General features: G+C 36.9%; 1 protein-coding gene across 2 annotated transcripts in view; it reads right to left on the bottom strand.

Annotated features, from left to right (window-relative positions):
* LOC149900125 (protein groucho-like) overlaps positions 1–24,193 on the bottom strand; it is a 54,659-nt gene that overhangs the window by 3,751 nt on the left and 26,715 nt on the right. For both annotated transcript variants that reach the window (XM_090112870.1, XM_090112871.1), the window contains exons 6-11: positions 20,845–21,046; positions 18,013–18,038; positions 5,489–5,590; positions 5,186–5,307; positions 2,863–3,153; positions 2,122–2,368 (exon numbers count right to left, since the gene is read on the bottom strand). In XM_090112870.1, the coding sequence (XP_089968996.1) occupies positions 2,122–2,368; positions 2,863–3,153; positions 5,186–5,307; positions 5,489–5,590; positions 18,013–18,038; positions 20,845–21,046 (990 nt within the window). The remainder of the gene's footprint in view (positions 1–2,121; positions 2,369–2,862; positions 3,154–5,185; positions 5,308–5,488; positions 5,591–18,012; positions 18,039–20,844; positions 21,047–24,193) is intronic.

Genomic DNA, 24,193 nt, shown 5'->3' with positions numbered 1-24,193 from the left:
ATTGTCGCCGCTCAGGTGGTTACCATTCCACAAGTCTGTTCGTCGCTTGGTGGTCGCTTGTTCAGTTGTTTCTGACACGTGCGTGAGTAAACATGGTGTGTTGCAGCATTTCCCAGTGCGGAAATTCTTCCATAAATTGTAATTATACTAATAAAGGAATAACATTTCACCGGCAAGTATTTTTGTTTATAAATATTGCCGTTTTTCCTTAAAATTAAACAATATTTACAAGCAATACGAATGACACAGTCAACCGTTCCTCTCATCACGTTTAGCTATACATTGCCTTTTACTATTGTCAACATCTGACAGGTCGGTTGTTATAACTGCCAGATGTTACCAAATGACAATTACAAGAAGCAATGTACTGCATTGTTAACGATAAAGAGTAAATAGTCGCAAGCTAGTGATGTGATGTGTTAAAATTTTTCGATATCGTAATACGATGTTTTTTTGCGTAATATGACGACTGATGGAATAATTGGATTATATTTTAATTTGAATTCTATTTTATTTTTATAACTGATATATAACTTTTTAAACTAAGTCCATCGATACAATCATTTTCGGACAATTTTACTGTCGATACAGAATCACATTAATTAAATATACTTACAATAATGCCACAATGTAAAGGACATTCTTCGCTTAGGTTGACAAAACTATTTTATGTTAAATATATTCTTTGTAGATTTCCACAACGCCGTCCTGACATTAAGGACGAATGGATATCCGCGACTGGGAAAAGAAATTGGTTCCCTACAGGCTATAGTAGGATATGTTCAAAACATTTCAAAGAAGATGATTTCAATGTCACAACAAAAAGACGTACATTAAATAATTGTTATAACTCTTATAATTTTTGGTGGTCTGGCGCGGTTCTGCATCAGGTGTTCGAGATTTTCAAATTTAAACTCTCAGTTTCTAAACCCCCTCCATTTTTTTAAATATATAATGTACAGACACTGTTTTATTATTTGTATATATAGATAAATAAATATTTAAGTACATAACATGTTTTTATTTCTTATACCTATATGTACAGTCTGCCGTGGGCCCACGAGATAAGCCTACCACTGTATTAAAATCAACAACTATATATTTCTTATTTGTTAACTATCACTTAACTATCGATAACAAGGCTGATGAAGTCTTACATCACTAAAGCGTTGAATGAACGTTAATGAAATTTCAACCTTATTTCTATGCGTTGAGGTTAAAAGTTATATCTATCAAAAATTAACGCCCTCTGTTGTCGAGTAGACGAACTTTTTCGTATTTGAAGTTTCTAAGCAAAAGGAAACAAAACATCTTACGTACCTAGGGGATGTTATACTAAAATAAACCGTAAAGTCGTGAGTTAGGGTACATATTAAAATGCGAAATTTATTATTTATGTTAGTTTTCATTAAAATGAAGCTGTCCAATAAAAGGAATAGTTTACTTGTGTGAACTGTCTAGATATCGTTTTAAATGTGTGGATTTTGGCGACAGTGGTTTTCATACTAATTATGACAATATAGCACTTCTATGTGTCTTGTTATTTAGATTTCTATGGATTACTGCGTCTTGGTAAGTGTTGTGAAAAATAAATAGGTTTAAGTTTGGTTGATCGATTAAAATATATTTGATATGAGATTGCATTACTTAAATACTTATCAGTTTTTGTTATAAAATAGTTACAAAGTTGTATCATAAAAACCTAGGTATTTTAATGTGACTTGTAAGCTTTTAAGATTTCTTAGACATTCATGAATGTCTCAACATTACAAGAATATGAATGAACATCATTAATTGAAGTGGTTTATAATTAATGTACATGCGTCTCGTCACTTAATTGACCATACAGTAATTAAACTAAGAATAAATGCAACAACTAAGAAGTTACTACGAAATTTTTTTTCACAATAATTTTTAGATTTTAAGTAATATTTTTATTGCTGTGATAAGAGAGTTAATTTTATGGAAACATAATTTATTAAATACAATGTTATTAATCATAAAACCTTATTATATTAAAAAATTTAATAAACACTGTCTACAAAATACAATTCTATTACGTTTCAAAAACAGCCTATCACATTCCCTACACGCTGGAACTGGCGACAGTTACCCACTCACCAAGCAATCCAGCTGGCTGACGGGCGCCTTGCTGGGCTGGCTGATGTCCCACACCTTGACGCAGCCCTTGCCGCCCGTGTACACGTACTTGGTGGGCGAGCTCACGGTCACCGCGCACACCACCTCGCCGTGCGCTAGGGCGGACACCTGGCGCGCGTGGCGGGGGATGCCCGGGCCCATGAGCGCGTCCGGGGGGAACGGGACTGGCTGCATCTGACCTTCCGCGGACACGTGGAACGAGTATGCGCTGTAATAGAGATAAAATATGTAGGTAAATATTTAGATACATTTCGTCTTTTCTGGATTGCCTGGTAGAGATCGCTGCCAGCGATAAGGCCGCCTACTGTACATTGTTATATTATATTTGTAAGTTTGTAAATTCATTCATTTCGTTGTTTTTAAAACTTAACACGTACTTACATACGTGAAATGGAGTTTCTTTATACAATTTTATATATGGAGTGATCTTTTTGTAGTGCATGAAAGATTGAGCATAAAAAAATTAATTAAGCACTGAAGACATATGTGATTAACTATTTTAACCAATCGAATGCAACTAGGCTAGGAGAATTTTCTGAACGTTGCTCAAAGAACAATGCCAATCTTCTGGGTAGGTATATTAAATACAACTTGTGTTAAGAAATAAATATATTAATTTAAAAATGAAATGGAATATGTATACTGTAGGTATTTATAGTTTTTTGCCTCTTTTAAATGGTATAGATAAATAAGAATACTCACGGTTTACCGCCCGGGATAGGCGCTAGCGCGGCCGGACCAATCGGCGGACGCAGCGGCTCGTACGCTAACGCCGCGCGCGCCGAATACCCCGCAAGACCATACGCATCATGAGCACCATTCCCCAAGTACGGGTATTGTAACGCTGGGGGCTTCACTGCTGCCTTCAGTGGGGCTCCTGCAGCAACACCGCTAGCTCCTGATGTAGGCGTCACGGGCTTAGATATCGGCGTGCTAGGTTTCTCGTCTAACTTTTTTGCAGATGGCGTTGAGGCGTTACTTGATGTTCCCGATCTGGAGTTAAAAAAAAGTTATGAAACTTATGTTGAGGATATAAGGCATGTAATATTTTTCCTCTTTGGTATTTTAGTTATTTATTTATTTATTTAATTAATTATAGAACATGTATGTGGCTTACAGACATGCCAAAGCGCCACAATGCTATACAGTACAAAAAATTATCATCAGTCATTATTAAATAATAAATTGAAAACTTCAAGTTGTAAGATAGATTTATTTTAATGAAGGAGACTAACTCGTACATTGCATGTAAATAAGAAATTCAAATAAAAACTATTGAACGATTACTTCCAAATCCTTTTGCAACATATCGTGACTAGTGGCTATTACATTAGGATGCTACAAATTAAAACAATCATAAAGTTATGGCCCGATAACATTCGCAATTATAATTGTATTCTAATTTGAATTACATCGCATTACAATCGATCACATTAGCATACCATATAGGTATTAAAATGTATTGAGGTTGTGAATACATAGTAAGGTTAAAGGGATCATGCGTTATGTCATATGATGTTAATGATATGAAGAATGTATTTAGGTCAGCCGCGCGTTAATTGTTCGCCTTCACTTCAGAAGAATTGTTACATGATAGACGGATCATTTCAAATGGGTCTTTGTTATTTTTTAATGTATGAATAGGCATTGTTGTATTTGTGCTAGATTGATTGTGTATTTTTTCTATTATATTTATGCATTTCATTCTAGATTTTTATTCATGAGGGCTCAATAGAACCATTTCAAAAAAGAAATGTTGTTTTTTCTTTAATGTTTATCGCTGCCATCGCTATTATGATATCAACAAATAATATTTATTTACAGCCAAATTCTAAATATAAACATAATATTCAATACGACTCGGCAATTCATATTTGAATAAAATGATAATCTTAAAAGCATATTTTAAGTCACAAAATTCTCTTTATATAAAACATCGATATAACACGCTATCTACGTTATATATTGGAATAAAGATTAGACGGTCACTAATCAGATTAAACAAGGTTTAATTGGGGTAAGCCTAAACAAATCTCAAGTTCGTAGGCGCACAGTCATAAGTCCGAATAAAGATTATCATCGGATATCCAGCAAGGCGTTTCTAATCCCTTTGTCCTAACAGACAAGCGGCACTTCGTAATTGATTTCGAGTAGAGACGGATTAACTTTTGACCGTTGAGATACGAACTTGGGGTAAGACCCTAGTATACTATTACTATTTTCTAATTTCTTTGAGTTAAGGTAAATGATAACAAATATAATTTTGTTCATAAGAACGCATATTCAAGTACGCATAACAATGAAATAAACTTACATAAATCTACGTTTAAATCGAATCTTTTTTTAAAAGCAGACAATGTATTTTCCAGAAAATAACCTTGCACTTTCCAACATGTAATCGAACAAATATAATACTCTATATGAGTTGAACCGATACGCATAATCTGTCGCTATGGTTTCGCGCTAAATCGCCTTAACCGTGCGAAAGCTTGCCAATTAGTGTCCATATAATACACATGGAATCATTTACCCTATACGGCTTCGCTTAAACGGATAAAGTCATTATTAGGAATTTATCGTGCTAGGCAGAAGTTGAGCGAATGGCCTCAATCCGGGGTTATTAGGGACCCGCTGTTGAATGTAAAATAACGATAAACTTGCCGTAGATAGTATGAAAGGGCGATCTCAGTAACGTTTATTAAATTTGGGCCCGAAAATTCACCCTTCAACACCGCGCGCGCTCGGATTTAACTTTAAATGGAATTTATTTTATTTGAACGGTTACCCCAGTTTATAGTTTTAGGTCGAGATTAATTTTATGTAAGAGTTCTTTTATCATGTGGCAACTTTCAATTAAAATATTTGTAGAAAGTTTTGATTTTTTAGATGTAATGAAGACTAATTTAAAAAGAGATTGTTTTGATATTATGATGTGATTCTATGCGCCGTACGGTAATGAAATATGGATATGTACATATAATGTTGTTATTTTTGTTGCATAATTCATGCTTATTAAAATAATTACCTAGGGCTGTGAGGGGGGTGTTCCTTTTTTGGTTGCAGCTTGTCCAAGCCGTTTTCTCTAGGTGAAGGTGCTCCGTTGTGTGGTGACGTGGGCTCTTCACTCGCATCATCTACTACTAATTCCTGAAAACATTGAAAAAACTTTTAGATACAAAAAATACTTTGAAATAGGTTATTAAATTGTGGCCGCTTAAACGGGATCAGAAGTAAAAGTTGATATCAATTAATTTAATAACACCTTTCTCTTAGTGGCTCTCGAAGTATTAATTACAGGCTATTACGAATAATAAAACTCTCAACTTACATGGCCCATATCTTTTTCTTCTTTCTTTAGCTTTTTGTGGTCGGGCTCCGCTGGACTTCTCGTTCTATATTTTTCCCTCTCACCGGGTGATATTGAATTTCTCTGCAACAAAGTATTATTCCATAAATAAATATTCGATTTCATTCAAAATATACGATATTGATACGTATCGGCTGAACAAATAAGCGTAGATACGTAAACATAATCAAAACGTTTACGGGGCCGCTTACGTACGTATAGCAATCAATCGATCATTGTTCGCAAATAAATCGGCGTGCAGCGAGGCGGACGCTACAGTCAATATCAATATCAAAACACGCTGAGGCAGAACAAACTGACCGCATGATTAGCTTCGAGAGTGGTCATCGCCCCCTGCGTGGGAAGGGAAATAGGGGAGTAACATTTGGACGCGCAAATACGGCCTAATGAAATAATCATATACGTACCGAACGACCACGCGCTCTCCTAACGTGTTGACACGTCTGTACCGAATGTATTGCTAGAAGCACTCCGCGAGTAAAATAGCAAACACTGAGTACCGCAGTTGGGCGTCGTAAATATGAATATCCTCACGTGGATTTATCAATATTCAGTTGAGTGCTCTCTCTGTGATTTGTGTATGCAGATGTTATTTGAACAGCTAGTGAAACCGTGTACTATATAAATGTCTATTCGGCGAACGGGCTATTTTGTTTTACATTTTAAATCGGTGCTATCGGTTTAAATTAAACTCAACAGCTGCTCTTTAGAAATGAAATAACAAAACTTATAGCCAATTTCCCTGCAATTGAGTCAATTCTCCTTCGAGCTGTCCTAACCAAATTGCTTATGTCGTAACTGATCTTGAATGAGAAATGGCTCGGGTTTAATCCGACATCCTCAAGGGAGTGCGGCAGGCACGGTCGGCTTGCGCCTGGAGGGGTCTAACGGGGCCTAATTTTACGAGGCACTAAGTTAGAGGCTAGTGGCAAGCGGCTGTTAATTTGCTCGCCACGCCGCCGACCTGTCGCCGCCCGCTGTGACTTACTGCTCTGCCCGCCTCTCGCAGACAATAACACTTTATGTCCAGATTCACATCTATTTATCGCCTCCACGACTCCGACCGTGCCTTATGTCACAATAGACTTTCATTTGAATATCCTACATCATCATTATTGTTGTCCAGATTACTCGATTATATTTACCTACAAACAAAAGATTTTACGACGGACAGATTAGACGATCAGATAAAAATTGGTCGATAAATTGTTATGTTTTACAATAAATCGGATGAGGGTGCTTATTGTGGTCGGTGATATTTGATATTTTAATGGTTAAGATGTGTCCATAAAGATTTGTAATGACATAAAAGACGTTGGGTTGAGATAAGAGCTGTCTACACTATGGATTGGCATTTATTGCGCTGAGCGCGTGTGCTCTGGGTCTAATTTAACGGCCACCCAATGTACCTACAGCACTCGGTATCGAATTTCAAGTACAGCTATTTCGAGAGACCTACGGAACGAGCTATAACGTGACGTGTCGAATTCGATTGGTTGGATTTTATGTTGCTCGTTTGAGCCGCTCGCGTGAGAGTAGGCCATTTGAGGTTAGTCATTAATAAATTGAATTTGCGGTCTACAGCTCGAATTAGTCTGGTATAATAGTATCCATTACATGCGTATAATTCTTTATTATCGCCAACGATGTTGCTGTATAAAATAAATGTACATTTATATTGAACTAACACACGATGTGATAGAATAATGATTAGTTTTGTTCACAAATCACAAGCAACAAAATAAGGAGATTACGGCTAATACGGGGCAAGCACTCGAAAGCCTCCTATCAATACAGTATTGTAATATGTGGAAACCTTTTCCATTTTCGAGGAGAAAAGCGAACAGAGCTAATCTGTACTTTATCCCATTACGTGGGTCGACCTCAAGAAAAAGGCAATTGAGTCGGGTACGAGGGTGCGAGGGTCGGGAGAGGGGGCGGGCGCTAAACAAGTACGAGACTACAAGATCCGACAACAGGACTTATCGGCTACCGCTTGCCTCGCAGAGGTCGCGCACATGTCGGAGCGCGCCGCGTAGGGTTGCCCACCCCAACATATTGTAAACATGATAAAAACGGTCCACGTGTACGAACGGTAATATCTTATTAGTACCTACTTAATTGCAAAATTTAATATATGTTCGCAAAATGAATTACCTATCTAATATTAAACAATACAGTTAAGCTGTTTGAATATTATGCAAGTGCTTTATTATAAAAGTTGTATGCTTTATGAAGTTCATTCAAACATTTAAATGTACGCACATGTGTAGGATTCAAGTTTCTGTGTAACTATAAATTATTTCTTAATATAAAATATCCAAATTAGGTTTTGGTCTACCGATGATTAAAATTAAAATATAAATTTATTATAAGACTGAAAAGAAAATGTTTTCGATAGCCCTAGAGAAGGTGGGTCTGTGACGTAACATATAAAGTGGCAACACACAGGCGCGCTGTTAACGCCGGCCGGGCTTATTGTCTGCGGTCACGCGACGAGCCGTTTAGCCGCGCGCGCCGGAGCTGCCGCCCGGTTAACCGGAAGGGGGGCGGTTAACCGGACGCCCGGGGGCGGAAACGGGGGATATAGATAAATACACCGCCCGCTCGAAAATGTACGGATTGAGTTCTGACTATATTTCACCCATAATAGTTTTGAAAAGTTGGACGATTTACACGCGACGTTCCCAACTTTTATCGCGACTACCGGTTATCAAACACGACTCCTTTTATGACACCTTGTCATCGAACTTTCTCCGTTTAACTTTTCCATTTCCTATTAAGCTGTAATCATTGTATGTTGAATTATGATACACTGGGTGTAGCCGTACGTTTTATGAGAATCCATTCATGCGTACGAACGTTAAGCGTTATTAAACCGGTTGCTACCTGAACGTTTGTAAAAATAATAAAACGGCGGGTAATCACTCGGAAACGAGCACCCGCGTTAATCACAAACATGCCCCAGAAAACTTTACAAAAAATTAATCGGCAGCGAGCGTAAGCCACGGGGCGCATCGCGACTTTAAAATTAACTTCGCCGGTTCATTCGAATACATAAATAATGGAGGAATTTCTGAATACGCATTAAACTCCTATAAAGAATACATTAGCATAAATTTATGGTAGCGAGTCGACGTATCGAGCGCGTTTTTACGTGACTCGTAAAGTTTATAGACGCGAGTGGTGGATTGCGTTTACTGCTATTGGTTTATAGCCGACCCCAAATAACCAAATTGTCTGCTTTGATGCTGTTTCTACAACTGACGTGTAACGATTAACTATGTAATTCTTGTAAAAAGATATACGTTTCGACCATTGCATTAAATTACGTTTATAAAGCTTCTAAATATAAAAATCCACGATGAGAAAGATTTAATAATGAATAATGATAATCTAATGTGAAATTAAAAGCATTGAACTCAATAATTAACGAATGCCAAAAAATTATGTCTAAAAAAATAATACGCAACAGTCGATAAGCAATCTCGCTCACCCTTTGCTCAATTACAGGAGTAATTAGCACAATTAACAGAAGCGGACGGCAGGGCGGGGCGGCGGCGAGGTGAGGGGAGGGGAGCGGGGGCTACGATCGCTTTCACGCACGCAAACAAATGTCACGTGGCACTGCGCCTTAATTAAAACGATAATTGAGTTGACTTGCGAAACTCATCCGCCATTTCGGAATTCCAAGAGAAATTTCATGGAACTCCCCTTGAAACTACGAAGCCCTTGAGTGTCGACGACTTTAATTTTGTGTTAGCGTCTACTTTGCGGTCGCAGGGCAAATTTTAATACGGTGTGCGCGGGCTCGCTTTGTGGAATTACTTAAATAAATTACCTCGAATCGAGTTACGTTGCCGTGTTGTCTGACAACTCGTTCGGAAAATTGTCGACGACCGAATAAATCATCTAAATCTGCGGGAACAACAGCTGGCTTTCGCTTGTTTAGGGCCTTTCATGTTACGCCTTAGTTTTAATTAAGTTTTTGACTTAAATGAAACAGGGTCAAGTGACCAAGGAAAAACTATTTTGTAACGACAACGAGTGATACAGAGCAAAATAAATAATACGCAAATGAAAAACTAACGTTATGAATTCAAGAGCTTACAAATTACAATTTAAAGTTTTTAAATATAAAAATAAAATTTTTATTATTATTTTAACTTCTATCAAAATAAAAATTTTCGCTCGAAAATCACTTCACATAAATAAAGTACGTATAAAACGTGAAGTGTTGACAAATTGAAACGCCTTAAATAGTGCTCTCAGACACGAGGGGAGGATCAATCCCTCCGAGAGTGCAATATGTGCCTCGCTCCGACTTAATACCAGGGATAAACAATTCGTTACACCTCCGCAAGTGATTCAACGGAACTTTATCTACCACGAAGAATTCATTTGACGTGGTAAAATATCGATATAAAATTAATTAACATCTAACAGAAGCGAATGGCTATTTTATGATTTGAATCTATAAAAATAATAATACATAATATTATCTTCATACAAATTTTTATTTTCTGCATTTCAAACTGGTTATACTTTGAGTATATTTATAACAGTTGGTTTTAAAATTTAATATTGAAACGAGTTTTTAGAAACAAGATGTCTGTTGAGATATTTATTTCACTTTATAGAAAGTTTTTTTTTGTCAATTCAGATGTAGATAATATTATAAAAAGTCCCATAAAAAGGACATACATAAGAATCTAGAATTGTTGAAAGCTATAAATTACTCTTCGTGCAAAACCTATGTTCCAAATAGGTGGATTAGGATAACGAAAGGTCGGATCATCATCAGCGCCACGAGGCGCGCGATTATTTCGAATGAGCTCCCTACCGGCGATAAAACATTAAACACGTAACAAGTTTATGCGCAACGACAACCCTAGCGAGTTCCACCACTTCGTTAATCCGGGCCGAGGGCAGCCCTAAATTAGGGTCGAGACAAGCCTTAATCCCCCGCTCGGCGCGACGGGGGATTTATATTGTTATTGCTCCGCGTCCGGAATTATACGAGGGTTGAGGGACTAATGAAAGGGGAAATTTAATTCCTAATGATTCTCGTCTTAGCCCGTAACGAGGAAACTCGAAAAAGGGCTGCGACCCGCACTCTTTTTATGATGAATCACTTTATGGGAACCGGAGATTGTTTCCATCTCCGACCCCGACGAGTATTTAGTCTGTTTTCATTAGCGACGTTAGAAAGTGAAGAATTGGATTACAAATTTATTCATGAAACATGTTCAATGCTCGAACACGGCATCGTGGAGCGGCGAAGCATATGTAAATGTGCGATAAGCACGAAGGGCGCAAGGCGAGTGTGTTCGTGGTAGAGGCGAATCGTGTCGACTAGCAGGATGGGAACAGGCCGCATCGACCGCATTGTTAAACATGCCACCGAGAGCAGCCTACACATAATATAATGCGGCACAACCTGCCTACCTTCTAACACCTCACGACTTCGATTGTTTACTTCTTGTCGTTTGCATTCAACTCAAACGGGCCGACGGATAAAATAGGAGAATATATTATTTAGTATTTACTTTATGCGTTCGTATATTCATAAATTCCACACTTAATGGAACGGAATATTGAATACCAATTTGTTTTTATACATCAATGACATCATTCTCATCTAGTAAAATGTACCAATCTATAATTATAATGTTACATTATATATTATGTAGTATATGTACCTATGTGGGAACTAAATTCAGAGCGATCTTGATGCCTAATATTCAGCCGTAAATTCAAATGTCAAGTGAAGCAGAAACAGCAAACAGTGGGTAATTACGCTCGCAATGTATGCGTATTGCTACCGTGTGGCAAGACGCCCTTCCGCCCATTACGCCGGCGACTAATTGAGATAAATTATGAAGACGCCGAGCCGCGAGCTATCGCCCGTCTAACTGCTAATTACATGCACCGATTTCAATTATACGATGCACTCCGCTGAATTTCATTAAATAACTAATGCTTGTTTTATTTGCCGTGAAGGTACTCTTAAACCCAGCATTTGATACCGAGTAGATTAACTATACTATCTTCCTTTTCTCAAACATAATTGACCTCTATACATTAAGAGATATATAACACAATAAATAAGATTAACTATTGTTCTTGCTCTGTTTAATGATGAACTCGTGATCAGAAGACCTTTTAATGAGGTCTATCACTTACAATATGCATTGACTACGTCAATTTAGAAAGTCGTGGCATTTTCCCAGTCGTGAAAGCTAGATTGCGATTTCGTAAACTCACATTCATATTTAAATGTGCCGTAAGTTTGAATAAAATAGAATAATTTAATATTAAATGATAAGATAGTCTCGCTCATTAATGTGCATTATTGGAAGGGGATGTCAAAGATCTAAACCGTTCGGATAGATAGCGAACTATTTCCCGTTAGGTATCGAGGCATCAAATTATGGATAGAGTAGTTATGCAACATATTGGTGTACGTAGAATATTCGCTCAAAGGGTAATATTAACAGTGCATAGTGCATATGGTTTGCGGTATGCGGGAGGGCCACACGCGTCGCACAGACGTGTACAACGACCGCAATAGAGGACCGTGTTCGTCCGAACGTCACTCCTGCGGTCGCCGGCGATACTACACATATAGCTGACTTCATATAGCGTGCTGTAATTCGATTTGTTGCGATTTATACCCTTTCGCTTTAATTGGACACTACGCTACGGTAACTGTATTACAATTTCGAAGGGGGTAAATATTTTAATCAGTGTTAAATAATACAGCACTTTACTATGAATAATGAAATAGCTGATATAGCATACTTAACATGTAAAGCGAAAATCACTCGGATTTATCAAAAAAAGCAACACAAAATACTCAATCAAAATACCCCAGGCCTCGTTCAATTCATAACTGGAAATGCATACCTAGAGTATCGCATATTTTATTTGAAATATGAATGGTCGGCAGTTCAGAGGCACGGCTCATCGCATCCCGTCCACCGATCAAATGCGTTATGCGAAACAATGAATTTATAAACCATTATTGCTTTTACTAGTTATGCCTTAAATCAATTGAAGCTGTTACAGCGCTATTTATTTATCTTGTGTTATGGAATGCGGTTTAGATTGTTTATGCTTTTAAATAAGTTTTAATTGATACATCTACTTTTTCATGTCTCTATAAAAACTAAATTATTTTTCTTCTGCCTACAATAATCACATTTGATCATATTTAAATCAGCAGCAAAATATTTACCGAAAGGCAAATTTTATTTAAGTATACTTCTAAAAGTAAAGTTATAAATTTTAAACGACTTAGGTACACTATAAAATTAAACATACCCACGTGGTGCTTTAAAATTTCTTTACACAGGTTATTTGATGCACGTACCGGCCGTGTATTATATCGAACAAGAAGTTCCTGCATAAGAATGTAATATTCAATATTCTCACGTATAGAACGGGGGGGTATTGTTATAATGCGGAGGAGGATTCGATCAAGCCTGCATAAATCGATGCGATACGCCAAGATTCGAACAAAGCCGCAACTGCCTGAGTATATTCAGCTCGTCGAGTCATGTTAATACAACGGTGCACTCATACAATTACATGCAAATGACAAGTATGGGAACATACATTGGGCGGTAACCATGTGAAAATGTGAATGTAGTTCTTGTTTTCCATTTATTTTAATAGTGTGATGAATAATGATGTTTTAATATGAAATGCTGATGCTACTTGGATTGTATAAGTTACAGTAACTGGCCGCATACAATAAAAAATATAGTCAATTAAAATCGGTAAAATGTGGTAAAAAGTAAATGGTTAAAAAAATTGAAAAATTGATTGAATAGATTTGAAGATAATTGTAATTTCGAAACGAAAAGCAATCAAAATTTTGCTCATCATAAGATTATATGTATTATTTAAAAATATAAAATATATAAATCAACAATGACAAAATGAGGCTGAAACTTTTAATCCACACATATCAATATTGTTTATAGAATATCAGAACCAGCCCATAAACATATAGACTACAAGCCCACATATGAAAAAAATATGGGTCAAATGAACCACCACGGGACATATCTAGTACGAAAGAAGAGCAAAAAATAATAAGATTCATCACTATGCCGTCACTTGTAAGCTGTCCAACTGAGTGCAGATGAGAATTGAAAAGTACAGGTAGACTCGGTAAATTTTGGTCATATATTTTTGTACGGCATTCTTAACCATCGATAGATCCATTAAAAATAATAAGAAACCGCTCAGTGCCGTACAAAAATGTTGGTTATATTTTATTATCAAAATATAAAGCAAACATTTCGTTATATGGATTTTTTCTTTTTCAGATTTTTCCCCTTTGAACCAACGAAAATGTACGGCACATGAAAAAATATTATCTATGCATAAAATACTTTAAAAATAAATTTATTTCGTGTTGCGTCCAATGACCCCCTGGAGTGGGGAAAGAGAGGGGATTGCAACTCTCGATTTTTTCCCCTTGTCCCCATGATTTTTGTACGGCGTTGCGGAATAATGGGTTAAAAGCAGTATAGCAATAGTATGACACAGATGCCGTACATGGTCAAATGACCAAATTTACCCCCGGTAACTCTCGGAAATGAAATTAAAATTCCGACTTGGTGGACCAACATTTTTGTACGGCACTGAGCGGTTTCTTATTATTTTTAATGGATCTATCGATGGTTAAGAATGCCGTACAAAAATATATGACCAAAATTTACCGAGTCTACCTGTACTTTTCAATTCTCATCTGCACTCAGTTGGACAGCTTACAAGTGACGGCATAGTGATGAATCTTATTATTTTTTGCTCTTCTTTCGTTCTAGATATGACCCCTGGTGGTTCATTTGACCCATATTTTTTTCATATGCGGGCTTGTAGTCTAATAGCCGTTACATAACTTTATGTTATTAATAGCAAGGGTAGTAATTTTCAATATTGATTCGCCTCTTTGAACAGACTGTAACAATACGGGTACCTGCGCCATTGTACATGCAATATTGCATTGCGACGCTCACCCAAGTGCTCTCGGAACATTCTTGGTATTTGAATAAGAAACGATTGCAAACTGTAACTTCGAACGCTATGAACGTGATGGAACTTTGTATGAATTGTTCAAATTGGGTCGTTTACAAATATAGTTTTAAAATATTAGTAAAGTATTGGCTTATTAAAAGTCTTATAAATTAACAATTAGGTAAGTTTATTGAAACGTGCTACGGAAATTGAATCATTAAACTGCCAATAGAAACTGTTAGATTACGACGTCGTTGAAATATAAATAAGTTGAATGTTCTATTAAAAAGAGATTTACTAGAAATCTTCCGATAGTAAAGTTTGCAATCGCACATCAATTTCCTTGCCTTATCAACTGGCTGGAGTCCAACCGAACTCGAAACATAAGTAGCATCGACAGAGACAGATCGTTTAGAAACTACAGATAACTTAAATGTGGGTCTGTAACAAAAAATCTTATTATCAATCTTAATCTCTCTTAATTCACACCACACGCAAAGCACATTTAAACTTTATTGACATTAAAACAGGAACATAAAAGTAAATTGGAGTCTATTTATTTTATATCCCTAAAAAGAAAGGAAAGAATACACGAGCATCGCGCAATCTGTTTCACTTTAGGGCGTCTTAATAATTACAAGTGGCCATTCTTTCCAATTAAGGAAAGTCTCGGGCGATAAATTGCGAGGGTTGTCGCGTCGAGCGCACTCCGTGAGCCGGGCCTGGGTACCTACCGCGCGTAAACACATCGAGCTAAAGCCGCCGCCACTACAAAAACACCTTTATACAACTTCGTTTTAATGCTTTAATAAAGTGTTCGGACTACGCCGTTATAAATAAGTCGCATTTACACGCGCCACCGCTACCTTAATTACAGACGCAGGTACTTTCGAACACGAAACGAGCCAGCCATATCGAGGAACAAACGCAAATTTATTCTGACCGGGGTTTTCTGGCATCTATTAAATAAAGAATTCGTGTAGAATGCTAAGCAAGGTTGAGCGGCCCTCGCCCTACGAGTTTTCCACTCGAAATGAGTGAGCGGGGTGTGAGGTCGGGGGCGTCGAGGGTGTTATTCAGAATGGCTTAGATAAGGTAAGGAGGATGAAGAGGCAAGATGCGCGGCGTAATGAACCGACTCTGAACAGTTTTTGTGTGGTTCTGGCGCTAAATTGAATATTAGGCGCGATTTGACAGCGAAAGAGCGGGAGCCGGAAATAAATCCGCGGTTATTATGTTACCCAAATGAAATTGTGGAAAGGCCTGCCGGAGGGGCCGCTGCTCAATTTCGTGTCGGTGTAAATTGGCAGTCGTAATCCTAGTTATTTCGTGGAAATTTAAGCAGCTTTCTCGCTGCCTGAAATTGCGTAATTAGTGTGGGTTTTAATATGCAAGTGTAAACGTTCGCTTCGTTCAGAAAACATCTTAAGAATTTGTTGTACTACGCGCCTTTGACTTTTAACGATGTTTAAAAATGCCAGAAGCTAAATTCTCTCAAATGTTTTGTAAATATTACGGAGAAACGTTAAATAAATTCGATACTTTCGTAGGAGTGGGCAACATAGTAATGTTCAGACTTGCAACAAAACATTCTGGGGAAATGAATGAGGCAAGAATACGAAATGTAACCTGAGACGCCCGCTTGCGGTGGCGTACCGGCAACTGTTTGCGCCAACTTTATTGCTAGTAGTTTTCCTTTGCGCTTTTAGTTTTATTATACAACAAATTGGATTGCATACGCATCATGCTATTCTTCGTTTGTTTGAACAAATAGAATCGTGAATGGACTCTTAAAATCAACACGAATTGAGGTCAAAATGCATTTGCAATAAGGAGAGATGCCAATATAAACTTTTCTATTCACTTACTTATTAACTTTATTTAGTATTGAGGTTACACGAACTCGTACAACTTAGTATGTTACGAAAGTCTAGATTAAATAAGTTTCAGAAAAAAGAAAACATATATTCCTCTCGTGTCGAGAGACCTAAGCAGCTACAAAACAAAAAGTTCAACGACATAAATAGGGATGTCAAAAACAGTACATAAAAGCAAAGGTCGTCAGAAGTAGGTTAGGCAACAAAGACAATGTTATGAAAGGGGGCGCGATATCGATTCGCATGCATTTCGCTTGCAGCGCGCTGCGGCGGTGGCACATCTGTGCGGTGAGCCGCTGCTCAGTCGTGCTCCAAACTAGGGCTGACACTTACCATTCGGATTATTATACTAAATACGAAACTTGCATGCTAGATTATCCGTGTGGATTTAAATCTATAAAGAGGAAGTCTAGTTATTCTGTCATATAAAAAACTAGCTGTGCCTCGCGGTTTTACTCGTATTGCTCCGCTCCTATTAGTCTTAGCGTGATGATATAATAGCCTATAGTCTTCCTCAACAAATGGGCTATCTAACACCGAAATATTTTTTCAAATCGGTCCAGTAGTTCCTGAGATTACCGCGTTCAAACAAACAAACTCTTTAGCTTTATAATATTAGTATAGATACATAGTATTGTTTCTAAACTTTTGATAACTTATATTCCCATTACCTACGTATCTTTAATTTAAAATTGTCAGAAAAATGCTTAGTATAACAGCTTTGAATCATATTGTTCTGTTATAAAATACCTAGCTATAATCGTAAAATATGTAGATCAAACGTTCAACGTTCCCCAACTAAAGTTTTCATTTTAATGGATCATAATAATGGCATAATACAGTCGACAACCCTAGAGACAAGGGTGGGTCCGCCCACTCGACACTGCGCTACTACGATAGCCGACATTCGCAACACCTCGCAAACGACCGCGACGCGTTCGCTCGACTTCACTTCACACTAGGGTTCCGAGAATCATTTTATATATAAATTTTAAATTATTACGGACAGATTGCACGCTAAATTTTAAATTTGAAGCAACGGAGCTTTGAAAATTTGACGACCATTCAGAAGATACTATGTAGAAAATAGGTACATATATAAAAACTTATGACGACATATCACTTATCTCTGGATACATGACTATCTGCAGACATTGCAATTTTTATATAAGTCTTAGTACATTGATGATTGTTAAAGATAAATCCGAATAATACCTTCCGCGTGCATTTCGAGATAAAAAGGATAACCCACATTAAAATATACCTACTTAAATTCGACATTTTCAAAAAGGAAAAAAAACTCGTCAGCGATACTTGTTAGTGAAAGTGTGTTAAGAGAACTAGGTGCTTTACAAGTGCATAACCGGCAACCCTAGGTGGGGTGCGTCACTTGCACCACCCACTTGTTTCAGAGGCCGTGTTATGAAATCAACGTGTTCGAGCGCAACACTCCTCGGCTCTCACATTCCCAAATGGAAAATGCAAAATGTGGTACACGGCTGTTCGGAGAATTTTTCAAAGGGAAATTTTGTCGTGAATTTTTAACAAGTCGAAGTTAGTTGGAATTTTTGTACTCACATGTCTCTCCTCCGCTGAACTGATACCTGAGAACAGACAAGAGCGATTTAATAAAATCGTACATATTTTTAAGCATTGAATTAAATTTTCAATTATACATTTTCATACATTTATAGAACTCTAGGTATACTAGAAATAAATTTAAATCATAAACATTTCATTATAATATTATGTATTGAAAAATCCAGGTTTCACTACCATATTTCTACTTTAAGGTAAAACTTATTTTGATAGACATTACCATAGCAATACCACAGCAGTTAGCTGTCCACAATTGTATGAGATATTCATTATTCAGGTATATATCAAATGGAAGATGTGTATGGTGTGAAGTGACAGATCCGCGGGCCAGCTAATAGTCCATGAATATTACAAGACCCGTCGGCGCGACCATCCCTCGCGACTCCACTGCGTCAATCACGAAAAGTACTAATGTAAGTATAATTTATTTATTGTATGTATATGTGATCTTTTTGTGGAACGCAAACTTAATTTCATTGACACTTTATTTATTGATTGCGACTTTATCAGAATATTCCGAGATTTAGATATTCTTATTTACAATGAGTAAATGAAAACTTAGTACCTATGTAGTTAAATTTCTAATTTATGTAAAAAGCACGCATAAAAATGTAAAGCAGACAGATATTCCAAACATTTCATAAGGCAACCTCATAATGTAATATGTGCAGTAATGGATGACAAAGTAGGTAATTATGTAGCGTAAATAGCGGTTTGAAATGCTTTGATTGAGCTTTAATCACGCACAAGATATTATATTGTACGTGTTTGTAATGCCAATCCTATCAATATAACCACACTACATAATAATTATAGGCATGTATGATTATACCCACTATAATAATAATATTTTGTTCGCAGTTGCATTGGTTTTTATTTTAGCTCCGACTATAAAGTCAATTAAATTGATTTTAATCTGTTTGCTCATGATATAGATTTTTATACGGAATCTAGAATCTTGTAACCCATTCTTTGTTTTATTTTACGTAATCAGTTCATATGTTCACGAAACGCTATTTATTAAAAAACTAGCTTTCCGCCCGCGGCTTCGCTCGCTTTGTCTAAAACCTAATAAATTATATACTAAAACCTTCCTCTTGAATCACTCTATCTATTACAAAAAACCGCATCAAAATCCATTGCGTAGTTTTAAACATTTAAGCATACATAGGGACAGAAATACCGACTCTGTTTTATACTACATATATGTATTACAAGTCAGTACATTTGTATTAATTTTTAAAAGATCATTTTATCAGATAAACTAATAAGGATATGAAACTGAGAAGTATAGGTACGTTACCACAAGGAAATAATCAATAATTAATTATAACCAATCTCATTATATATACTTAGTAGATATAACAGACAAAGCAACAGAGGTATTAACACTATAGTTAATATTCATCAATTTGTCGAGTAATTACTGGGTCTAAGCTGTGATTATAGTTACAGCATATGTACATTAATATATGGCGAATCGAGTACTGCAACGCTCGGCTACAATTAATTTAAATGTAATAGCCTCAATTATTGGCCAGCTAACCGCTTGTATTTGCTATCCACGCGAACACACGCCCTTGTTGTATATCTATAGCAATTAACCGCAGTCCGCAACGTATTGCCGCACAAACATTTAATTAACTACCATTTTATACTTTAACTTTTGGGGTTAATAGTTAATACGTCGCTTATTTGGAAGAGTTTATGATGCATCAAAATTAAGAATGCGAAATTAAGTCATAATAATTATCATACAAATTAGACAATTTAGTAATAACTTTGCGCTTTAAAGAGCCATTAGTGAAGCTCGTTGAGGTCGAGCGAATATTTTTCATACGATTCACAAATCACAACGTTTATAAATTAGCAAACGTTTAAAGTCGGTGCCGGAGGAGGTCCGCGTCAGCGTACACTCAAGTCACCCGCAAAATTACGTTACTAATTGACTAAAACACGCGACTCTAACTACGGCAAGGAATAATTAATTGGGTAAGGTGAGGCGGGGGAGGTCTGCGCGGTAACTCTTACATCAGTACACCGATAATGGCACAAATTAGCCAGGGAAGTGGCGGCGGGGGCGTGGGTGGCCGGGGGGCGCTAAGCCGGAACATCCCGGAGCGCAGATTACCGCTTGCTTTTGTAATTAACCAGAGCGACGGGCGGCTTCCAAACCCATTTCTGTGTTACATTTTCATTTGTGGCGCGCTCCCAGATCCGATGCGCGGATTAACCGTTCCGCGATTGAACCCGACCGTCGTGCGGAATATCTAATTTGATCGATGTACGCTTTCGAAAACGACGCGATTGTTTCGTAATGTTTACCGACACTATTCAAACAGATGTGTGAGCGATAATTCAAAGAAGTGGCTTGTTTACACTCTCGAAGCAATATCTGACGCGGTATAGCCGTCATCGATCTGAAAACACGCAAACAGTGAGTTCAAAAAGCCTCTCGGAAGTGGTAAATATTGGAACAGAAGTGAGATTGGAGACAGAGGGAGGCGGAGGTCTAATAGTCCCCGGAGATGGCGCATCGCAAACACGTCGAGCACGCAAACATACGACACCTCTTAAAATATTCATCTTACGGATAGAGCAGTAATGATTTCAACTTTTTTCTTTCAATGCTTCTGTGAATTTACTTCGAAACTACTCTTTTATTCAGTATTTTTTTTGTGAATCTGTATTTCAGTTTGTTTACAAATACTTAATGATAATGTTTTTTAGAAGACAGGTCTAAAAAGATTAGTTTCACTTGCAAATAGGAATTACATATATGATTTTGAATTATTTATTTAAACAGCTTACCATTTCCCTTATCGTCTGGCCGGTGTATGTCGGGTGGTTTGGCTAAGACTGAAAGGGGGTGGTGTGGTGGGACTCCTAGGCCGAGAAGTCCCGCTGGGGGCAAAGCACCCTGCCCCAACAATGGTAGGGGCGGAGCGCCATGCGCAGGCAGGTGAGCGGCGTGCATTTGTTGAAGTAACCTCGGCAAGTCAGGCCGTTGTTGCTGTTGAAGAAATAACCATTATTAATTTTAAGAAAAAAAGTTAACAAAGACACCAAATGAACACTCCAAAGGTTTTGTTGAGAAGTTGTTTAATAATTTAACACTTAGCAACGGTTTTGAGGACAAAAAGTTTTAATGATCTATGCTCAATTTCGAGCTTTCTCTTTAATGAGGTGGGAAGATATTCTTTCCTTTCATTCTTTGTTATAAAATGCGATACATAAAAATTCACAGTCGAATTGATTGAAGAACATAAGTATTAAGTACCTACTCTTTTAATAATAATACAAGTAGATGTATTTTAAAATATGAGCTTATTTAAATAAAGCATGGCCCTTTGTAATTTCCTTTTTTGATAAACACTCCCATTGTTATAACGCGAGTAAAAAATAAAGAGCGTGACATTTTTTCCAAAATGAGAGTCACAGCGCAGCACAAAACATCTTCAATCTGTTTCAGAGCGTCGCCGGTCAAAGTGAATTGGTGTGTCGCCGCAGAGTGTCGTGCATTTTTAAAATTGAACTGGGCCAAATTAAAACTCCTCCACGGACCCCCGGGCACGCTGCGATATTTTAAAATTTAAATGAGAGCTTCGCCGGCGGCGACGACTCGGTTGAAATTGATTACTCCTTCTCTATTATTCCCCTTTTTCCACTTTCCTCGTTTCCCGCGCTTCCCGTTTCTATCTAGTCTCGTTTAACTTTATTATTGTACGCTGCGGGTTCAGTCTTTATTTTTGTTTCGGCCCGCTTCCGCGTATGAATACGCCCCCGCCTGATACTAGAGTTTACTTTGTCGATTTTTCCCGCTCGGATGGGCACAATCTTTTATTTGGCGGCCGAAAATTAATTGCTTTTTCGCCGAGGGTGGAACACATTTTTTATTGGCCGCTCACAGCTGTGATTTATTGTGTCAAAAGGTGCGAGCGCCACTTAACTCTGATTTTTGTTTTCAAAAAAACTTTAGTCATTTATTTTATACATTTTATGTCGATTCATAAAATATGACATCTCATATACCTATACACGCTTGACGCTGTTGTACGAATAAAAACGTAGCTTACTATCTTTGAAAGGTCATTGATCGTGAAAGCTATCATAGTAAGTTGATAGTTATTCGTATAAAAGTTGGGTGCGAAAGCAAGGGATTCTAAACAAAGACGAGGCGCGTCGAAACGGCTGCCGTGACACGACCCCGAGTGGTAGAGATTCACACCTCACTCCTCCCACCCTGCCACCCCTCCCGCTTGTTATTATGAATGACAATATCGCACCGCTACCGTACCGCAATATTTTTTCCAGAGTGCATTTACTTAAGAAGTGATTAAATACCAGCGCCATTCCCTCGAGATCTCTCGTTTCCCCTAACGACTTTTCCGCCGGTACTTATCTGCCAACTTTGGTGTTTATATTATCGGCCAAATTAAAGTTTGCTTAAGTTTGGGTTATGGCAGCTGGGTAAGATTAAAGATTACTTATAAAGGATATTGAAATTTGTTGTTTTCGTTAAACCCTCCAATGGTTAGGTACTATGAATAGGTAATAGGTATACAATTAATACAGATTGTTTGATGTTTTATAGATGTAAGTAATATGAATTTATTATAGGCACAATATTATAAATGTATAATATCCAAGCGTTAAAAACCAAATTTAAAATGCAGTACGATTCAAACTCAAAGATTCTAAACAAATATTTAATTTTGCGCAATATTCCCGTGAATATGTCTGCGTATATGCGGAGCACAACCCGGTGTTTAAGACGTGAACACGCGACTGAGCAGCATTCACATGGTTTGGAAACTTTTGTCACGAGCAAAATCTTTTGTGGGTTTGGTTTCACGGCACATTTACCTCGGTATATACGCGAAGGATTACTATATAAATGGATGCCGCGATGCGAGCACGGATTTTTATACTCCACATTTGATATAGTACCTACGTACGTGTTCTACTCTGCCCACCAGAGACTAAAGAGCAGTAACAGCCCTTTTGTGATTTTTCGTTTTATTAGTGATTCTGAAAGCGGGTTTCTTAAGCTTTCTATTGAATTAACTTACTTATTTCTAAGACTATAAGAATGGTTTTTATTTAACAGTTTTCACTTACTGCAAACGAAAAAAATTAACAATTTGGCGTGATTTCCCAACTAAAATACAGTATAAATTATACTGCAGATTAAATTTTAAGGTTTCACAACTAAAATGCAGTAAGCAATATAATTTTACAGTTCTTTAGATAGTTTTATATTTCTGGAAAAAAATTAAAAAAAAAATTAATACGCAGTAAAATTTACCGCCATACAAGCTATTTTTACTGCAAATTAAGAAAATACAATTTATTGTCACGAACTCCCAACTAAAATGCAGTAAAATCAAAGCTTGTCGCATTTTAGTTGTGAATACTTAACATTCTTTTATCATTATAAACTGACTAACACGCAGTAAAATACAGCATTACTGCAGATTAGTTTGGATAGCATAATGACACAGATATGATTATTCCTAGCTAAAGTGCAGTTAATGTTTTAAATACTGCAACTGTGAACTAGCTATTTTTCTTACTGCACTAGTAAATTGAACACTTTTTTCTTAAAAAACTAACTAAAATGCAGTATTTTTTTGACCTTACTGCATGTTAGTTGGGTTTCTTGACAAAATAACTGATCCAAACGCAGTAATAGGGCTTTTTGCTGCATTTTACTAAGTTTAAAATGGTATTTTTTACAAAAAAGGCTATGCAGTAATAGGCACCAAAAAGAATAAATGGCCATAATAAATTCAGTTATTAAGATATATTTTTTTTTATTGCTTTAACGTGTGAACCTATGCCTTTACAACCTTTCTGCATTCAAATTTTTTTGCTTATCATTCTGTTGATTTTTTAAAATCAATTCTTAACTTTAAATGCGTTTTACTCGAAATCGTGATTTTGCTGTTACTGCACTTTAGTGTATGGTGGGCAGTACTTATATGGAAAGCCTCAAAAGGTATTAAGGATGCAGTAATTATGTTCAGTGCAAAATAATAAGGATTTACCTACGTGAAAACATTTTATATAAAATAAACCACACACACAAAACGAAGCAGAAGTGCATGTAGCGTTAATGCATATCGAATTGCATAATATTTAAATTAATACGTAAAGA

This window comes from Colias eurytheme, chromosome 19, assembly GCF_061535395.1.
Source record: "Colias eurytheme isolate Ceu_HAF_F1 chromosome 19, ilColEury1 Martin Lab GWU primary, whole genome shotgun sequence".
Classification (NCBI taxonomy): domain Eukaryota; kingdom Metazoa; phylum Arthropoda; class Insecta; order Lepidoptera; family Pieridae; genus Colias; species Colias eurytheme.
The sequence above is the reverse complement of the archived record's forward strand: the minus strand, read 5'-3'. Positions and strand labels throughout refer to the sequence as shown.